Source organism: Calidris pugnax, unplaced genomic scaffold (assembly GCF_001431845.1).
Source record: "Calidris pugnax isolate Ruff unplaced genomic scaffold, ASM143184v1 scaffold42, whole genome shotgun sequence".
NCBI classification, from domain to species: domain Eukaryota; kingdom Metazoa; phylum Chordata; class Aves; order Charadriiformes; family Scolopacidae; genus Calidris; species Calidris pugnax.
Window position 1 is genome coordinate 2,673,992 of NW_015090920.1, and position 21,394 is coordinate 2,695,385.

Sequence of the window (21,394 nt, forward strand, 5' to 3'; positions counted from 1 at the left end):
CAACACAACAAACATCCCTCCATTGGGAAGGCCAAGTTCAGAACGGTCACAGCCATGGCAAGAGTCAGCTAGGATGGAGCAGAGGTCTGAAAGGAAAGACTGGTGAAATTCTATCATTTCACAGAATTATTTTATATTCATGCAACCACCTGTTAAATACAGAAAAACGGGGTTGTTTAATTAAGCCAACAGTTTATCAAATAGCATGTGTCACCCAAACAAGGTCACTTGAATCAACACGATCTAATTAGACCTGCCCTGAGAACAGGTTGAGACTGGTGACCTCTGGGGTCTCTTCCAATAGAAGTTATTCTAACATGAACACTGCTTTTTTCTTGTCTGTTTTTCCCCAAGCAGCTGCCACGGCAAAGGTGAGTCCTGGGAGCAGGTGAGGAAGGAAACTGGCCTGAGGAACTGCTTGATGCAGTTTTCTCACAGGCTACATAAAGATGGAGGACCATCCCATTAGAAGATTCCAGTTCTTACAACAGTGGAGAGCTACCTGCCAAAACCAGCTGGTGACAAGACCTGTGTCTTGGCCACTCATCCTCACCCTGTCTCTGCAATGATTTCTGGAGCCACGTAGGTGGGTGTCCCACAGACCGTGTATAAAGGTCCTTCCACCACAGTTGCCAGCCCGAAGTCTCCCAGCTTCAAAGACTTGGTTCCATCTGGATATTCACATACCTAGAATCGGCAAAATTAAAACAGAATGAGGAGGAGAACATCTGCTTTTTTTTTTTTTTAAAGCCTTTAATTTGTTTGGACCACATTAATCAAGAAGATAGGAAAAAAAGAGGGAACTTCCCCAGCCCTGTAGGGAAAGAAGAGAAGAATGGTATGAGCATGGCTGGAGCCAGTGGTGTTCAGTGGAGCTGTCAGCCAACTATGTAGGTCAGACCATGATAGAGCCTCAAGCAACCAGAGGTGGGAGAAGAAAACCCAATCCTGGAACGCTGCGAGTTTTAAAGATATTAAGAAAAATATAATTCTGTACTTCCATTTGATTGGCACCTACAGTTTAATATGGGATTTGCAGCTGCAATGAGATCTCTCACTAAACTTAGCATATTGGATGTTTCATAGGCAAATGTCTCCCCTAAGCTTAATCCAGGTAAGTTCAGCAGTGAGAAGGCTGACTGAGGAGTGTTTCGGTGTCTGTGCAGACCCCAGTGCATCTTACCGAGCTTAATCCAGGTAAGTTCAGCACAGGAGTGAGAAGGCTGACTGAGGAGTGTTTTGGTGTCTGTGCAGACCCCAGTGCATCTTACCAAAAGTCCCAAGAAGAATTTAGCACATCTTGCTCTGGGTCATTTTGTTGGTGAAAGCAGCTCCATTTTAATAGAAAGAAAAGTGTTATACAACAGCTCTATCAGAACCAAATCAAACCAGCAAAGGAAATACCCCTAATAAATTAATCTTCACTTTGTTCTTAAAGCAAAATTTTTACATTAACATGATTTCAATGGGATCTAGTTTCTAGAACGTAGGACTCCGGAATCCCCAGAATAGCCGAATTTATTTTGTTTCCTCAAACAACTGCAAAGGCCACAATATCTTCCCCCATTCCCCTGTGCAATTCATCTAATTAATAGAAACATATGAAGGTGTTATATCAAGAAGAATATCTGCTATTACTCTTGGAGTTTGTATTTTTAAATCCACGACTGGTAAAGAGAATGTAATTGAGACAGCTGGGTGACCCTGTGTGAAAGAACTAACTACTTGCAATTATGGGTAGCAATTGATGAGAATTATTTGCATTTACATTCAGTACCAGTAGGTCATCTTAACATTCTGCCTCTGTCAATCACAGCAAAAAAGATTTGCATCTGTTGAGTAATCTCTTTGGGATTTCTAGGCAGAAAGGACATTTGTGCCTATTTATAACCAATTCAGTCACTAACCAGAGCTTAGAATTTCTTTGGACTGCCTGTGTTTGAAGATGCACTGATAATAAGGGAGACTTCCACCTTCATTTTCTTACTCTTAAGTGCCACGTTGCTGTGACTACATTTTCCAGAAGCACCACCTCCCTTCCTTCTGCTAAACAATCTGATCTATTTGAGGGCTTATTTAGATTGCTAAGCACTGTCAGTGGAATTAGTTGGGAAAGAATTGATTATTAACTGGAAAATATATTCAATTTATAGCCCTGTCCTTGTAATAGTTGAAAATCTGGTCTGGGATACTCTGTACCCTGAGCAGTTCCCAACGCAGACCTCACAGCAATCCTTGTCAGCACGGTTATTTTATGCCTCTGCTGAAAACAGAAGTAGTCAGTCCCCCAGCACTAAATAAATGTAGGTGGTACAGAGTTAACTCGTGGCTGGAACGCTGGTAAATCACCAGAAAGATGTTCCTACTACGCCAGTGAAAGAAAAAAATAAAATTTCCTTGAGATAACCGTATGATCATTCAAAGAAATGGCACTCGGCCCACCTTTTCTCCCAAACTGTAATAAATAATTCATCCGCATAGTTTTAAAATTCATTGTTTTATAAGACAATGCTCCTGCTTACCCACGTGGCAGCCAATCAAAATGTAAATAAAGATAGGTCTAAGGAGGGGTTTGAGCGCAGCTCATTTGGGTTATGGTGATTGCTACCTCATGGCAGAAGATTTATTTCATACATACTTATCCTAAATTAGCATTCCTGCTCTTCTCTGCTCAGCTCCTTGACATTTATACACGAGCATTTGCACTAATGAGAAACAAAGTCAGAAAAAAATATTAGAAAATAAGTGGGACGTACCAGGAGATTTTCTGGCTTGATGTCTCTGTGCACGATGTTGAGACCATGAAGGTATTTGAGTGCACTGGCCAGATTGTAGACCATCGCGCTCCCGTCTCGCTCGGTGTACTTTGTAGAAGAAGTGATAGCATCGAAGAGATCTCCTCCCTAAGCAATGGAAAGATAATAAGATCTATTAAGATAAGATTACACATTGTGTAAAAACGCCACGTAAAATCTTCCTTTACAAAACACACGCTCAAATGTCTGTTAAACAGTAAAAACAAACATTTTGCAGAAAGATCACCACGATACTAGACTGAGACTTGGGTCATCTCCATTAAATTCTCAACTCTACTCCAGGCTGCTGGTGTCTGAGTTTGGGCAAATCACAGCTGTTCTCTGTTTTGATTTCATTCTATTGATCTTCCTACCTTTGATCACCCGTTTACATTACCTACAGGTACAGGCATACGGTTTCCTTTTCCTTCATCTGATCAATAAAATACCGTGTAGCAAAAACCATCCCTAACTTTGAATAAAGCCTAAGGTAATATGAATTAGCCCAATAATAAAAAGCTTAACGTAGCAAATATTCAGCAATTGTAGCGACCTGCAATTTGGAATTTCTGTAGATATTGCAGAAATATCAAATAAATGTAGCTGAAGAGAACAAATAACATAACAATGATATTTTCCCATCTACATGATTCTATGATACACCAAAATGCAGCACCTGCAGGTGATTTCTGAACTGCAGCCTCCCATTACAGCTGCCCTACTCCTCGTGGAATACACAACACCACGTAAGGCAGTTACTGGGGCAGCATTTCCAGTCCTTGCAACAAATGATGTGGGTGTCTCTGTGATGGTTTCCCTGGATACATCCGTAGGAGCGATCTGTCTGAGCTGTGGGTGGCATTCCAAGCATTTCAACACACATGGAAAACCAGCAGCAATTCGGGAAATACAGGCCACGATAGTGGTGTATTAAAATATTTTTTAAAAAATAAAATTGTCTTAAAACCAAAAAAGTCTCTACTATGTAAAAATAACTTCTAGAAAGACAAGAAATGGGACAGTAGGCTGCAGAAATTGTGAAATCAACAACTACAGACTTTCTTCAGAGGTGTCCCAGGCTGGCAACCGTTCTAGAGGGGACTCTTGAATCTAACAATGTTTCAGGCAGAAATAAAAAGTGATGATAATGATATGTATATGACTTGAATCCGACACCAATCAAGCTGATGTGCAGTGTGGCTGTGTGTGTGCTGAACACAGGTGAGAGTGCACGAGTAAAACTTGATGCAACTTGTGTGTTTAGTTCACGAGGTGACAGCAAAACGAACATCTTTGTGTTTCCTCTGTACGTGCATGAAATCAGCATTTATTTTCTGGTGGACTGGAAATAAGGTGAGGGAATGTTTGTTATAAGTAAAGTGTGCCAAGATGAGATTTTTTGAGTTTTGAGTTTTAATTTTGCTAGACCCATAATCAGTTGTGCTTAAACTATTCACTGGATCTATTGCCTACAAAGATAAATTCATTAAAGAGAGTTTGCTTCTTTAAAGCAAATTATTAAACCAAGACATTAGTAAAATAAATGCAGGTGTTGTGTCAGTAAATGCATATCACTATTACCCCCGCATATTGTAAACATGATCTAAAAAACACTATCCACTCCTCTCGAGACTGAGCACATTGCAAAATTACCTCAAAACTGTGTAAATAGTCTAATTACGAATGAAGAGACACAAATGCCATTAATGCAAGAGTACAAGAGTATTTGCATGATTAAAAATGCAGGCTACCACTGCAGTCTGATCTGATTACGTCTCCCAAGATCTTAATGTTCCTAGATTTCACACCAACACAGATAATTTTTTTAAAAAAAAGGCTCTTTAGTCTTACCTTGACCAGCTCCATCACCAGGTAGAGTTCTGTTGGGGTGTCCATTTCCTCTATAAGCATAATGATATTTGGATGCTTCACCTGACGTAGAATGGACACTTCATTTTCAATCAGGTGTTCCTGCTCAGAAAAGAGGCCAGAAGTTTCTCTGAATAGACACGATTTGGCCAATTCACTTTCCTTTGATCAGCTGACCATTGATCACCTCATCAGTATGCACCCTTTTTGCTGATTAATTGAAATAGCAGAGGGTTATTGTCAGCTGCTGGATTTTAACTTGGATTTTTGCCTAACTGTACTTCATCATTGCCCAAACTTCGTTTAAAACGCCGTATTTCACACACATAACCAATTGGATATCACTGAAAAAAAGACCCCAGGACATGACAGCAACTCAGGAAGTGCAGGTTATGTTCTTGTGGGGGTATTATGGGGTGAAATTAAATTCACAACCTCCCCCCCGAAGCTGGATCATTGGAACCTGCCTCCCCTCATCAATAAGTAACATGTTCTTGATCCTCTCCAGCCTTCACCTCTCATGTAGAGGTTACTCGAGGACAGATTACCTAGGATTTATTTTCAAGGACTTTATTTTTTTAAAAAAGTCGTGGATTATACACAGAAAAAGAATTATTATAACTGGTTATGGATTTCAGTCCGTTTTATATGTATGTTCAGATTTCCAATCTGCAAAATAGGTAATAGCTCAGTTAAGTCGTTGTGGCTCCAACAGCTCACTAGCACACAGATTGAGTTTAATTTCCCCCCTCCTTATACTTCTGAGGAAGGAATGGGTTTCAAGAACAAATTAGTTCTAGAAGGTGAAAAATTCTGAAACATCTTAGTACTCGGTTAACACTGGAGAGTGAAGGAAATTACATACCCCTTTCACGTGAAGAATGATTTGCATTTTGCTTTATAAATACTGGAATATAGATACTGTATTTAGGTTCACTGCAAAGTAAGTGACAATGCCTGCACAAAACACTGGTTCCCTTACACTTTGACAGATAAATCACGTCGCTGGACTTGGAACTTATTCATGTTTAATGCACTGATCTCTCATGCACGTCATGCACCCGTGAGCAGAGCACTAGGAGTTCTCTGGTGATGTGTGAGCCACTGTGCACAGGCAGATCTTACACCACTTCACCTTCTCTTTCCAGGGGTATTTCCAGATGCACTGTGCTTTTGCCAAAGCTCTGTGTGGCTACCTAACTCAGAAACCACATGCCACGTGCATCTCATCTCGTGAGAGTGTGGTGCAGCAAATATGGGTTAAACAGTCACACCTCTGAAATTCAGTTTGAAAGAGCATCAACTGTCATTCTGAACAAACATATGTCTGCTCCAAGCAAAGTGCTCTGGAGAAAAAAAAAACAACAACAACAAAACACAAACAAACATGAAGCAGTTTTGTTAAACACAATGCTGAATCTCAGCAACAGACAGAAGTGAACAGCCACAGCATACTAAGCCTTAGGGATGGAAGCCTGTAAACTCAAAACCAGCATTGAGTCCAAGCAAAAACTAGAATCTTATAGCTTTTTCTACCTAAAGAACAGATAATGTATTAAATTTATTACAGCCATTAATTATGACTATGCACAATAGCTTTACTTGTTCTTTTTTTCACTTGACTAAATTGTTAATGGCTTGAAATAAAGCTCAGTCACAAGTAATGTTTATTTAAAATAAACAATAACACTTTTTTTTTTAAAGAAGACTCCAAAATTTTTTGGAGCTACTATTATAATTCCTGTCCACAAAATGCTGACTAATATGTAGTTAGTTATTTTCAGTCACCCCGCTGCTTTTGCTGTATTTTCTCCTGTAAAAAACCTAAAGAAGACTCCAAAATTTTTTTGAGCTACTATTATAATTCCTGTCCTCAAAATGCTGACTAATATCTAGTTAGTTATTTTCAGTCACCCCACTGCTTTTGCTGTATTTTCTCCTGTAAAAAAAAAATCCCCAAATTTGTTAGAATGCTCTCCTGGATATATATCAGTTTCAGTCTACATTAATATGATTTATTTACAGAGAAATTATTGTGTAATTAACATTTAAGGCACTTGTGGAAAATCCATTAGTCAATTTGAGTCAAGTTGTGGGGCATCTAAGATAAACTGCTGGAGAGCAGTGAGCGAAATACAAGTCATGCAGAATTGGGCCAGATAGGTGCTTTTAAGGTTGGACTTATGTGAAATGAAGGGAGGAAGGGGTAAGCTGTAGCAAAATGTAATTATTTTTCTTGGTTGGAATTCTTCCTGGACAGTTTTACCATCTTCCTAACACCAGTCCTCTGCTTGTTCATACACATACATCTTCATGTAGCTACACAGACACAGGGCCTTTCAAAACACAGAAGTATGCATCAATGGGGGTTGATTTTTTAAATTTGTTTGTTCTAAAATAGTGAGAATGATTAACAGAAAGCATGTCTAAACGCTGCTGTGTAAAACAGTCTCTCTCTAGACCATTCCAATTTCTGATACCTAAGCAGCTGACTAGACAATAAAACACATCTGAAGATGCAACACATCACCCCAAAGTCTTCTTCTGCAGTGAAACACTCTGGGTCACCCTTCCTGCAGCCAAAGAAATGGCAACATTTTAATCCCAAAAAGGCAATTCTAACACTTGTTCTCGTGGTTACACATTTTTAAGATTTGTTCCTAAATTTTCCCTTAAATAAACCTAGGAAATACGAGATAAAGTGAGGGAGAGATGGGAACACTCACCTCCTAGCACCTAATACACAACTTCAAATCTGCATAGATAAAACATTTCTATGTGAGGACCTCTACTTAAAGCAAGTCATCACAGCAGGTACTGCATTAGCATACAGTAATATACAGCTCCTTACTGTATAAAAATGTCATATAGACTTGGTACCTCTTCCTAGAGCTCTGAATTACACTCCAGAGCACTCACTCTACGTAATTGAAAAATCCAGTACCTTTGAATTGAAACCCTGACTTCCTTGCAAAGTTCTCTCTAGAATCCTTTCAGTGCAATCATTTACATAAAAAATTAAGCTGTTTGCATCAAAAATCCATCTTTTAAGTCATCCTTGAGAGAATGGCACGTTTCCTACTCTCAAAGGGACTTTAATCCAGAATTTGATTGCTAATTAATACTGTGCCCTCAGTGTTCTTTTAGCAAATAACAAATGGATCATAGTTTAGTGTTAAGTTCCTCAACTACTTTGTTTTTATGATACTGCAAACCAGTGAAAATACAAGTATTTTATCTCTTGTTATCTCTTCCAACACTTCGTCTACATTCTTGGCTTGGGTTTTTTTTTCTTCCTTTTTCCAAATCTCTGCAGTTGGGAGGAAGGTGAGAAGAGGTCTGACATTCTCAGATACTTGCTTCAATCATGTAACATGTTTAATATATATCTGCTGGACAGACAATTCACAACTTTTTTTTGAGGTTGAATTAAAGAGAAAGTTAAGGAACTCTTTTGTTAAGAGATCTTTGTTATACAGGATGGTGAAACTACATAAACAGAATGAAATGGTTCTGAAAATTTCTTTCCAAATCCATGTTCTGCATAGAAAAGCAGCATGTACAGCCATAAAAAAAAAAAAAAAAAGATAAAAACCAGGAGGCAGAGAGGGATGGGCATTACGTAAATACACATACAGCTGCAAATTTTATATATATATATAAAAACCAGGAGGCAGAGAGGGATGGGAATTACGTAAATACACATACAGCTGCAAATTTCCTCTCTCATATTTTACAGACCAAAGTCTTTCTAATGTATTTTGGACACATATTAGCATATTCTTTGTTAGTCCAATAAACCAGACGACAATTTGTTTGTTCATTACTCTATTATCCACTAGACTAACACTCGCTACTTTTATTATTTGCTTCTTGGATGTGTTATCATCCTGTTAAAGAGATACTCTGAAAATAGTCAGAGAACCCAAACACCCCCACCATTTGTGGCTAACGAGCAGCTGGCTGGTGCTCTTTCTGCTTATTTTTCCTAGGCATGCAAATTGTTGTACACTACCTTTCCACAGCATTTTCCCTTGTCTATGATCTTCAGTGCAAACTCCTTTCCCGTGGACCTGGCAAGAAAAACACCAGAACCTTCAATTAGAAACCAATCAACAAATTGTGTGGCATTTTTCTGGAAGAACATCCATTATGGCAAGGGAGTGCCTTGACCAATGGAGGGTGCTGAGAGAAAAAACACAGTTCATCTTGGTTTTTTTTGTGTGTTGTTTTCTCAGCAGCCTCTGTGCCTGCTGTTTCCCTGACGACCACCACCCGAGCTCACTTTGTGTATTAATCCCGGGCTCCAGCTGCAGTCCATTCTTTGGTGACCTGCCACAACTCTCCGTCACTTCTTTAATGCAACGTGCAAAACACGGCCTGATCCTTGAGCTTTGTTCAGCTGGTGGGCTTCCATGATAAAATCATACACGTTTATGTGTAAGCGAGCAGAAGAAAGATTGATACCCCAGTGGAAAAATTCAATAGGATTCAGCAGAGCTAAAAACCCACAGTTCACTAGAGACTAGTCTAAAATCATGCAGAATTTATTAGGCACTAATTTTGACTATTTGTATTTCATTCAGTGGAAAAATTCAATAGGATTCAGCAGAGCTAAAAACCCACAGTTCACTAGAGACTAGTCTAAAATCATGCAGAATTTATTAGGCACTAATTTTGACCATTTGTATTTCATCCTCTTCATTTTTTTTAAGTATTCTACGGAACTCTACAGCAGTCATCTGAAGTCCCACGATATTTAAAAAGGTGGTGAAATATGAAGTAAAAAAGATTACTGTTTTCAGTAAATACTCTCAGGGAAAGGAGTTCTTGTTTGCCTTTCGTCCCTCTAAGCAATAATAATCTTCTCCATTTCTCCAGAAGGGGAGAAAAAGACAACATAAATGAATCGGGTTTATTTTTTACAACAAAGAAGACATTACTACTTATATTAATGATGAATTAAAAATCAAAAGAAGATGTGATATAACCCTGTTGCTACTATTTTGTGTTGTGTCAGCACCTGCAGACTCCAGTGTGCATCAGAACACCACTAGCACGTAGGGTAAAAAATACTGCAGGCTGTTACAAAAGCAAAAGTCAGGCAGGTTTTGAACTTCCAGGTTAATTTTCACTGCACTTTCGGTGTTAGATACAACTAGTACCTTCCAAAAAGGAACTGAATTAATGTCTCACCCTCCATTTGTGGATGTGGATATTGAAAAAATGCAGCAGAGAATCTCTGCTCTGAAAGCGCAGCTGTATCTGAGAGGTTGTCATAGTTACGACCCGATCGGGTCTTCAGATAGAAGTGTGATCTGAATAGTATCTGTGAAATACCATCCTCTTATATTAGAGGCCTGATATAAAATCTACTATGAACACGGCGTGCAATTCAGACTCACAATTTACACCTTGTACTAAATGAAGTGCATCATCTGAAAGGCCAAAAAACCCACTTAGGAAACCTTGGGCACCGAGGCGGTGTGGGAAGAGGAGTTAACATTCACAAAGCCCAATTCACCAACCAACTTCAAGTCCCTCCTGCAAATATCCTTTACTACAGCACCTAAGAAAGACCCTTGGATGCCATCCACAGCATTTGTGTGCTGGTACCACTGCCTGTCACACACCAGTACTGTCTGACAGGTCGCTGGTATTCTTCTGTCTGGCTGTCAGCGTCCATCTGGTGACTTATGTCTTTACATACAGACAGAAAGGCACGCTTTAGAGAACAGACCCCCTAATTCTTTCTGTAGGACAGCTGGGATAATAGGGTCCTGCCTCCACAACCAAGACTCCTAAGCACAATGCTATTAGAAATGAAGTATAATAATTAGTAGGGATTAAAAGACAAGCATTTATAGCTGGCACGTCTTCTCTCGTTGTTATTAGTAACTATTGTTATATATATAAATATAAAACAATCTATATATAAAATTCATTTAATAATTCTTCACAAAATACAAAGATTGAATCCCATACAAGTTTAATTTTGCCTATTTTTTTTTTTTTTAATAATCGGAAGGTTGTTTTTTCTAGTCCAGTCCCCTCATTCAAAAAAGCACAGGTGACATTTTGAAACCCAAGCGACTTAGCAGCCCTTTTGCCATTTTCAGTGGAACTTAAAGTGATATTCAAAATGCACAGTTGATAGTCCTGAAAATAATAAATTGTGTTATCTTATGCTTTTAACCTCATTGTTGATGAACGTTGTTCACTTCATATATAACAAAGGATGCGGGGCCAGTTTCAGGGTGCACGGGAAGACACTGTGAAGTATCATTCCTTTGGTGCCTGCGCCAAATCTTTGGGTTTTGGGGTTTTTAAACCATGGAAGACCCTTCGAGAGAACAGTCAACATGGATTCACAAACAGAAAGTCCTGTTGAACTAATCTTCTACCTATCTGTGATAAGGCAACCTGCCTAGTGGATGAAGTGAAGACAGTGGTGGATGTAGTTTTTCTGGATCTTAGTAAGGTTTTTGATACCGTCACTCACAGCATCCTCCTGGAGAAGTTGTCCAACTGTGGGATGAGTGGGTTCATGTTGCACTGAGTGAAGAACTGTCTGAAGGGCACAGCTCAAAGGGTTGTAGCCAATGGGGCTATATCTGGCTGGTGACCAGTCATCAGGAGTGTTCCTCAGGGTTCAATTTTAGGACCATTCCTGTCCAATGCACTTATTGACAATCTGGATGCAGGAGTTGAATGCATCGTTAGCAAGTTTGCTGATGATACCAAACTGGGAGGTGCTATTGACTTTCCTGAATGACAAGAGGCCTTGCAGAGGGATCTAGATAGATTGGAGCATTGGGCTATGATTAATGGGATGAAAGATAACATATCAAAATGTCAGATTCTGCACCTAGGATGGAGTAATGCCACATCAAAATGTCAGATTCTGCACCTAGGACGGAGTAATGCCAGGGACAAGTATAAACTGGGAGAGGAGTGGGTGGAGAGCAGCCCTGAGGAGGGGAAGTGGAGAGGGAGGTGCTGATCTCTTCTGCTTGGCTTCCAGTCAAAGGACACATGGGAATGGTTCCAGTATAAGCAGCCCGTCAAGAAAGGTGATTATCCCTCACTGTTGGTGCCACCTCACCTTGGGTACTATGTGCAGTTCTGGGCCCCAGAATTTAGTAAGGATGTTAAAGTCCTTGGATGTGTCCAGAGGAGGGCAACAAAGCTGGTAAAGGGACTGGAAAGAATGTCCTCTAAGGAATGGCTAAGAACTTTGGGCCTGTCTAGTTTGGAGATAAGGAGGCTGAGGAGTGATGTTATTGCTCTACAGCTTCCTGAGGAGGGGAAGTGGAGAGGGAGGTGCTGATCTCTTCTGCTTGGCTTCCAGTCAAAGGACACATGGGAATGGTTCAAACCTGTGCCAGGAGAGGTTTAGACTGGACATTAGGAAGCTCTTCTTCACCAAGAGGGCGGTCAAACACTGGGACTGGAAAGAATGTCCTCTAAGGAATGGCTAAGAACTTTGGGCCTGTCTAGTTTGGAGATAAGGAGGCTGAGGAGTGATGTTATTGCTCTACAGCTTCCTGAGGAGGGGAAGTGGAGAGGGAGGTGCTGATCTCTTCTGCTTGGCTTCCAGTCAAAGGACACATGGGAATGGTTCAAACCTGTGCCAGGAGAGGTTTAGACTGGACATTAGGAAGCTCTTCTTCACCAAGAGGGCGGTCAAACACTGCAACGGGCGGTTCCTAGAGAGGTGGTTGATGCCCCAAGCCTGCCAGTGTTTAAGAGGCATTTGGACAATGCCCTTAATAACATGATTTAACTTTTGGTCAACCCTGAAGCAGTCAGGTAGTTGGACTAGAAGATTGTTGTAGGTCCCTTCCAACCAAAATATTCTCTTCAGTTTTACTCAAGCCTCATATGTGTAGCTTCATGCAAAATGAAATGGACAGTTGCAGCTCAGCTGGTTATATTGGCTTCTCACAGCTTTTGTGACAGACCTGCAGTGTTTAAAGCAGGAGGGACATGACTACAGACTGATGTGTTAATGCTTGTCAGGAACCAGGGTTTCTTGGTAGAAACTGTTCAAAAAGAAAGTAAATCAAGACCTTGGAGTCTAGATGTCAACAGTGACAAGAAGCATTACCTTAAACCTGCACGTGCAACAGGAACTTTTTTTAAGCAGTAGCTGTAACATGTTCATATCACATTTGGCCATGCAACCAAAATATTCTCTTCAGTTTCACTCAAGCCTCATACATGTAGCTTCATGTAAAATGAAATGGACAGTTGCAACTCAGCTGGTTATATTGGCTTCTCACAGCTTTTGTGACAGACCTGCAGTGTTTAAAGCAGGAGGGACATGACTACAGACTGATGTGTTAATGCTTGTCAGGAACCAGGGTTTCTTGGTAGAAACTGTTCAAAAAGAAAGTAAATCAAGACCTTGGAGTCTAGATGTCAACAGTGACAAGAAGCATTACCTTAAACCTGCACGTGCAACAGGAACTTTTTTTAAGCAGTAGCTGTAACATGTTCATATCACATTTGGCCATTTTTGTTCTTCATCAGCACTGTACTCATCTAGTATCTAGGAGCTGCCACCTTTCCTTTCTCTGGAGCTTTCTCTATGAACTTTGCATACTTGTACATCGCTTTCTCAAGAAAGTATTACAAATAACAACTGTCATTTGCTCCTATAAACCAGAAGGGCATATTAGACATCGTGCTAAACACCACCTGCCAATATTATTCTCAGTAGGGGTGAGAAATAATCCAGGTACAGTATGAAGAAACAATTCTCTTGGCAACAGCAATAACGTCCACAGAAAATTATGGACTGTAAGATCCATTGACCCATGTTTCAGCAGAGGAGGCCCCAGGTTCAGCCTCAGCACCCAACCCTTTTGGCCCACTTAGACTACTCAGCAAAAGCATCTATCTATGCATCTATGATCTGCTAAGACTGGAATGTGACGTTTCCACCCATAACTTCCTTTCTTTTCATTTAAATAAAACCAGCAGATGAGGATCAAATAACAAAAACCGCTTCTGTAACTTTTACGGTTCTTGCAGCATTTACTGAATTTGCCCAGCATTTGTGTACAAGTTGGAGATTCCACATAACATTTAAGAAGCTGACATAACTCTCAGAGTGAAGACAGCAGAAGGTGGGCCTAAAAAATACACTGAGAAAGCGACAGTCACATCATCTGTTATGTTTGCACTGGCAGCAAAGTGGGACATGCAGACTTGCAGAGGAAGAGCAGGAACACAGCCCAGGTCTCCAAAGGTATTCCATCTATCCCACAGGAAATCAGGCACAGAACCACTTCAGAGTCTGGAACACTAAAGGGTTGATGTGAAAAGTCTCTGGCTACTCAACACCCCACCTCCCAGAAGAAAGAAGCACAAGAGAGTCAGCAGCACAGGCTAACAGCCACCAACGGCGTGCCTTTAAGAATACTCTGCCCACACTATTTTCACTGAAAGCTGTGAAAAATCATTCAGGCAGCAGGCAGTAGGGATAGTGCAGCAGCAGAACTGCTGAGGCAGAAGGGAGGCCTCTCAAAGACTGTTTAGATGTCACATCCAATTTCCTGCCATCCACAACAGTCTGTCGTGTGAAGGGATTTCCTGAAGATCTCTCTCGTGGGGTTTCCTTAAGGACCTCTCCATTAGAAGGCGAGACCTCCTTTAGTTTTGGGGATAAAAAGCCATGTTCCTCTGTTGCTCTCACATCCCTTTGCTGGAATAATACATAGGAAGTTCCACGTGTGTTTTGCTACGCCTAGTTCTCCTGAAGTACATACCTATTTATCTCTGCAACTGCTCTTTGCTTTCATCTCATCACATTTTAGATGAAATGATGCTAATGCAGAAGGCTTTAGCCAGTAAAATACAGTTTCCTTGCTTACCGTTCCACGCACTCCTTTACAACAGCAAAATTGCCATCGCCGATCACCTTCCCCACTTTGTACTTCTCCAGAATGGCAGATGACTCTGAGCACTTGTTTCCATTCACACCTGCAAAAGAGCAAGGTCAATAAGACAAGCTGAAGAGATCAGCAGGATGTAATGCAACACCCAATGAGTCCCACAGATACACAACAGTCACCAATGCCAAACAAAACTTAAAAGCAAGCTGTTTTCTTCACAGCTTATTCCCTCCTTTTTATCTCAAACATAAAAACGAACAAGATAAGACTAACCCGAGTGGTTGGGACCTTTTAACACACAAATCAAATATTACTGGTTTTGTGTGGACATATTTTAAAAGTAATGAATGCAGTTAGAAGTCCTTAGTCTAAATATTTTCTGAACTCAAAATACTATTTCTGAAGTATCCTTTTCGCATGCTCAAAGCAGAGATTCAAATCAGATTCATCTCCAATGCATGTAAAAGAACCAAGTTTTATCTGCTGAGTTCCTTCAAGTTCCCTTTGCTGCTGGTGAAACATCCAAAATGCAAATAATTTTGACAGGGGCTTATTTCAATATTACATTAAAAAAAAAAAAAAAAGACTCGCAAATGAAATTTAAAAATAATTTAAAAAACAACATTGCTTTGAAGAGATAAGGAATGAAAGGTCAAGTTTAGCTAAGGTCCATTGACGGGCTAGTGGTTCTATCTGAAACAGAATGTGCTGTTTTGAGGAAGGCTCCACTTTCAACCCAGCCACAAATACCATTTCTAATGATACTCTGCCCGTCAGGTTCAAAATTCACTCAAATTCCTGACAGTGACCACTGAAGAGCAGGGTCCACTAATGTGCTACCACTTGACAAAAATAGAACAAAATTTATTTCCTAGCTTTAAAAAAAATGTGGTAACAATTTTTCCAAGATAAGGTTGTTGACAAGGTATCAAATATCTCAGAACAAAAAATGATTTGGAGTCATCAGAAACCATCTAAAAGTGCTAAGCCAACTGTCACCTACAACAAAATTTTTTGCAAGGATTGTAAGCAATTATTGGTGTCCTACCTTCAGGACTCTGGCAATGGAGAGATTCAGGTACACCGTTGACATTGGAAGAAGATCCACCGTGTGGAGAAATCTATGGAATTACAGAAGAACTTATTATCTCTGATGGTAAAGTAACCACAAGAAGGAGCCAGACAAATGAAAAATAAAAACCACAACAAAGTTAAAACCAACCACCCTAAAAACACCTATACAAAGTCAGTTTACTTTTCTACTCCCATCTTATTTTTATTCTTCCTTTGCCACAGTTCATCATCATTATAGTACATCATTGTCACTTGTTGTCAATTTAAGATTCAGCCCTGCTATTCCTATGTAATAGGTGGTTGACCAGATTTCCATTCTCAGCAAAGAAAAATTCCCTCCAGCTGCACCAAGTTCCACCTAAACACTATAGAGCCCGTGTGTGTGAGACAACATTCCTTCCTCATTCTACTCAACGAGATCATTACAATACATTCTACATAAATTTTCATGTAAGCCAGCCACCTCCAGACAGCTATTCAGCACATGCTCTTGTCCCTTTGTAGCTGGCACTAAGGTTTTCCTAACTGACCTCCATCAATATACACTCTCTTTAGATGTAGGAATATAGGAAGGTAACGTAGAAATGCTTGAATGGCCCTGGTAGTTTTTATTTCAAGAAGAGAATTTTGGCATAGGTGGCCAGGTTCATCTACGACACTCAGATTTGGTTGGTAAGATAGCAGTCTGTATTTTAGGTCATTATCAATGTGAAGATTTATGACATCTACAAGCATTTCAAGTTAGATGTCTGATAGGCAACCAGACATAGATCCAGTATTTGGTTTTTTACACAGTGTCATAGTAACTAAAAATCTAAATGACTTTGAAGGATGAACGATGAAGAAAACTACTTTTGCTGCACTAACAATTTAATTGGTTCTTGATCTGAATCTTGACAACTCTACTCAAAGTCATCCTGTCATACTGCCCAGGGACATACGCAACAATCAATTTTTATTTTAAAAAGGAGTGGGCACATAGGAATGAATGCCATAAATAGTAAAACATACTGGATGTGTTCTATGCACCACTGTTTTATAAGCTCTCCCAGTACAGTTAAGTATAGGGATGCTCTATGGAATTTAAACATAATTTTAGATCATTCCTCCTTCTCTAGGTAACATTTGCTGCTGTTTTGTGAAGTTCCATATCTTGTTTTCCTCATGGGGTATTACAGCAGTTCTCCCCACTCACCACAGAAAGGATTAAAACCCTTCTCTACCGTAAGCTCGGTGTCTGTTGAAAGGGCTTTGCATCACACCAGGAATGCAAATGCAGCATTTCCCATTTCAGCTGACGTTGTCTAGTTACACTGCTGAATATTTTAAATCATTAACACTATTGTCAATGAAAGAACCGAACTGACAGATAGGGATATTGTCTACAGGCTCATGAAATGCTAATGAGCCCTCAAGTTTCTAGCGGCAGCTGAGCTGCCAAATCAGCTGAAGGTACGGTGGCTCCAAGCTGTAAAACTTCATTTTGCAGAGCCCCTAAAACAATGATGTTTGCTAGAATTTGGCATAGAAGTAGTATCAAACAGCAAGCAGTCAGTTACTACTCTGCTCCTTGCTAATAACTTACAACCAGGCTATGTTAATGCTGCTGTCTTCCTGAGTTATATATTGATTTAACAAGGACATTTGTGCAAAATCATGAGTCAGTCTCTTAACCAGTCAGTCACATTTTCTTCAAGCACGAAGCGGAGATAACAGAAAGATCACTGCAAAGTATTAGTCATCAGTCAAAAATATTAGTAATCTATTTTGGGTTTTCAGCGAGGGACAATACATGGGAATATCTAGACCACATTCCCAGCTTCCTTCATCCTTGTAATAAGGTCAGGGCATGACTGGGTACGTTCCTTCTTACCACTGTATTTACAAGAAGGAAGCAAATAGTAACAGGGAAAAAAGCTTTACATGGGAATGTAATGTCCAGCTTCCTTCATCCTTGTAATAAGGTCAGGGCATGACTGGGTACGTTCCTTCTTACCACTGTATTTACAAGAAGGAAGCAAATAGTAACAGGGAAAAAAGCTAAAAGGAATACAAAAACTAAAAAAAAAACCCTAATGCTACTGTTGTGGCTGAGGAGCTAGATCAGAACCTATAAAAGGAATACAAGAAAGGAAAAAACCAAAACCCTAATGCTGCTGTTGTGGCTGAGGAGCTAGATCAGAACCTGAAATGGCAACTTTAACCTTAGCTGAGCCACTAATTTCCCTTATGGCTCTAGACATGAGGCTGAACTCATTCCACAACAGAGACTGACTGTAATTTGGATGCTTTAAGTCTGTGTTTCAGTTTGGTCTGATCAAGTCTGGTCTTTCCATACTGTGCCAGAGTATAGTAGAAATATATACATATCTATGATGTCCTGCATTTGGTTGCACTGCTCTGGGAACACTGAAGAACCACATAAAGATTTAACCCTTTTTCCAAAGAGATTTTGAGTTGCACCCCATTACGTAAAGCATTTAGCAAACTGATGACAATGGCGAATGGATTTGACACCCCATGAAACCTCAGTTTCCTCACCAGCACAAATTAGCCAACTTTTTTATTCACTGTATGAGCAAGAAAGATGCTGGGTTGTAAATTCAAGTTGAAGAATCCCTCTAAGAATGGTTATTGCACCCGTGCCACTAGGTTGGATCACTGCACGTAAATGTTCTTAACATGAAATTGCTCACAGAAGCCCATGGGTACAAAACTGAAGAGATTAAAATCTTGATGAAGATAGGCACTAATCGTTTAAATCACTTAAGCACATGTTTAACTTTAAGTACATTAACATCCTCATTGAAGTAAAAGGGACTACTCAATAGCTTAAAGTTAAGCAAGTACTTAAGTTATTTGTTGGATCAGGTTTTAATGCCCTTTCACTTTGGTCATTTGGTCAATCAATCGAAAAAGTAATACAGAGACAAATTCAAACACAATGCTATTTAGCATAATTGGGATTCTAAGAAAGACCTCAACTGTAAAGCTTCTTTATTTGTACAGTTTTTCTTCCTTTGTACATCTTTTTCTGTTTAAAAAGATGACAAGACTTTGTGGTACTCAATTTCAAAAGGGGACACCGCTTCCCAAAAATCTCATACTTAATCTAGTCTCTGGAGGGTTTTTGTGGTACAAAGCATGCAGAGTAACAGATGTTCTAGAAGAGCTAAGAGTTAGAGCACCCCTAACAGCATTGCATAGCTAGGGATCTATAAATACACACAGTGAGAACCAAAGAGAAAGGTTAAACCTTTAGGTTATCACCTGCCCACAGAACAGCAAATGGACTCCTCTTGGTCAATTGTTCCTGTGCCACTTAATGCACTGTTACCATTATTTCTTAATCCATGTACTAGTTTTAATCTCCATGGAAACGTTAATAGAAAAAGAAACTCAGCAAATTTGCTCAAAAAAGAATATTGTACAGAGCAGTGACTTCATGTCTGGACTTGTTAACTTTTGTATCTAAATCTTTGCCTTGAAACAAACCCTTTGCAAAGGGAAATGCCTAGGTTACAGCCTAAAATTGTGATGCTAAAAATAAACAACTTTAATAAGAATATATAGTAGCATACAATTGGGTGCATGGTATCCATGTTTGTCACTTACTGGAATAAAGGCATTTATTTGGGTTGTAGGAAAATTCTGTAGTGTTCACTATTCTTAAACCACACCATAATGTCCTTATTTCAATATAATCTCACACTCCAGTAATTTTTTAAGAACACTTCTGCAAGGTTGGGATGTTCGACAGCAAACTGATGTACTGTATGTACCGAACAATTAATAGCACAAGGGCACTCTGGTTGGAAGACTAAAAAGGACAGAAGCAAAGCCCTTCTCTTTAAAGATAAGCTGTTCACAGGGAAGGTTTCCTGCAAGGAGTTTTTTGTGCCTGAGCATACTGTATCTGCTTATAAAAAGCGTCGCAAAGCGGCAGGAATCCTTGGGGACTGACAAGACTTCACTTTAAAGGAAAAGTGGCATTTGGAGAACGTGATGTAAGACCCAGTGTCTGAGACTGAGAAAAAAACCTGCTCTTGCAATCAGTATCTTTTGCAGGTTTACTGCCTTGATGATTAACATTATCATTTAAGCTCTACGTTGATCATCAAACTTCAAAAAGCTTGGCCAGGTTCTCATCTATAGCCACGTATTTTATTTTGCTCTGGTTTTGCAAACAACACAATTTTTAAACTACAGTTTATGTGCAGTTGCTTCAATTGTCTGCTCTTTACAGGAAATAGAAGCATCAACCCTGATTTGTTCTCTTTTCCTGCTGCCTCAAGCCCATATAAAACCATTATTAAGTGTTGCTGTTTCATGCTCTACAAAAATAAACACATATGATTTCTACAAAACTAATCTGCCAAAATATTGCATTTCCAAAGCCAGAAAACTCAGAAATACACTTTATTTTTTCACTGTCTGCCACAGTATTTATATCTATATTTTCATTCAGCTGTAGTGATGGCACTTCTTTATACATGTGCAGGAAGGCAGACTACTTGTCTGCTCAGCAATGTAGTCTTAGCAACAAGGAATTATTTAACTAGAGGGAAAAGCAGGAATCTCAAAATAATAAAATTGGTCCTTTCCCTCTGTTTTCCTCACCTGACTGGCCAAAATCAACCCTACAAAAATAATAATGGGTTTCTTAAAAGCATCTGGGTTTGCATAAAACCAGTAACAGGCAGGCATGGTTTTATGTCGATACTTTACCAAAATAGTCATTACTTCTAGATGATAATCAAGAAACAAGGATCCCTGCGCTGTGCACTTGATCCTTTTGGAATTTATCCTGAGATTCACCACATAACTTTCCCTATCTTTAGTCTCAGGAGCACAGCTGGGATCCTCCTACTGAACAGATGCATCCTGATGGGATACAACAAGAGGTAGTCACTACTTCAGTAACACGTCAGGTCTGAAATGATTCAGTTGTTTTTGCTGTTTTCTTTACAGGGATCAAGTATGTGACATGAAAACCCATTAGTATCCAGCATCAATTAAATTCCAAAATGAAAAAGTACGACAGCCTACTGCAGGGAAATCGACAGTGAAGGAGAAAGAAGACATGTCCATTCCACTGAAAATCACTTCTTACTATCAGAATTATCTCTTTATGGAGCTTTAATCGGCCAAAAGCAGACAGGACAGCGTGGGGAAAAACCCCCAACCAAATCATCTAAACTTGTGATTTCATTAAAGAAAGACAAAAGAGCATTTGTTAAATGTAGTGCAGACCAGCTGAGAGCCTCAAGTCCAATGATTTTGGTGTCTTCTACTGTAAGATCTATAGCAGAGCCGTCCAGATAGATTTTAAGACAAACAGTCCTGATTTTCAATGTCAGAAGTATCGCTGCTCTTGAAAATGCTTTACAGGAGAAAGGCCAATCTGTGTCGCTTTGGACAAAGAGAAGCTCAGCAACATAAAGGCAGAGACCAACACTAAGTTGTTTCAATGAATCAAGCAACTAAAAATACATTAGAATTAAAGAAATAAATAAAAACCTTTCCTCGGAATTATCACGGAAGCCTGGCAGAAACCAGTGCTTTACTCCTTGCAACACAAAGACCTGGTAACAATTAGCATGTCAAAACCCAAATCTAAGCACCATTCAGATCACGTCCTTCAGCCAGTCTCTTAATTGAGAAAACACTTTTTCCACAGAATTATGGAGCCTCTTCATAACTGTTGTGTTCACCAATGGGAGCTATTACTTGATCAGAATAATCAGCGCAAAC

At 39.6% G+C, this 21,394-nt stretch overlaps 1 protein-coding gene across 5 annotated transcripts in view; it reads right to left on the reverse strand.

The window, feature by feature from the left end:
• Positions 1-21,394, reverse strand: part of DCLK2 (doublecortin like kinase 2) — a 96,055-nt gene that overhangs the window by 13,375 nt on the left and 61,286 nt on the right. For all 5 annotated transcript variants that reach the window (XR_001412922.1, XR_001412921.1, XM_014950013.1 and 2 more), the window contains 6 exons: positions 15,615-15,687; positions 14,546-14,654; positions 8,680-8,737; positions 4,647-4,766; positions 2,757-2,903; positions 554-687 (listed from right to left, as the gene is read on the reverse strand). Coding sequence is in view for 3 of the 5 variants with exons in the window: in XM_014950013.1 (XP_014805499.1) it covers positions 554-687; positions 2,757-2,903; positions 4,647-4,766; positions 8,680-8,737; positions 14,546-14,654; positions 15,615-15,687 (641 nt within the window). In the remaining 2 variants the exon portion in view is untranslated. The remainder of the gene's footprint in view (positions 1-553; positions 688-2,756; positions 2,904-4,646; positions 4,767-8,679; positions 8,738-14,545; positions 14,655-15,614; positions 15,688-21,394) is intronic.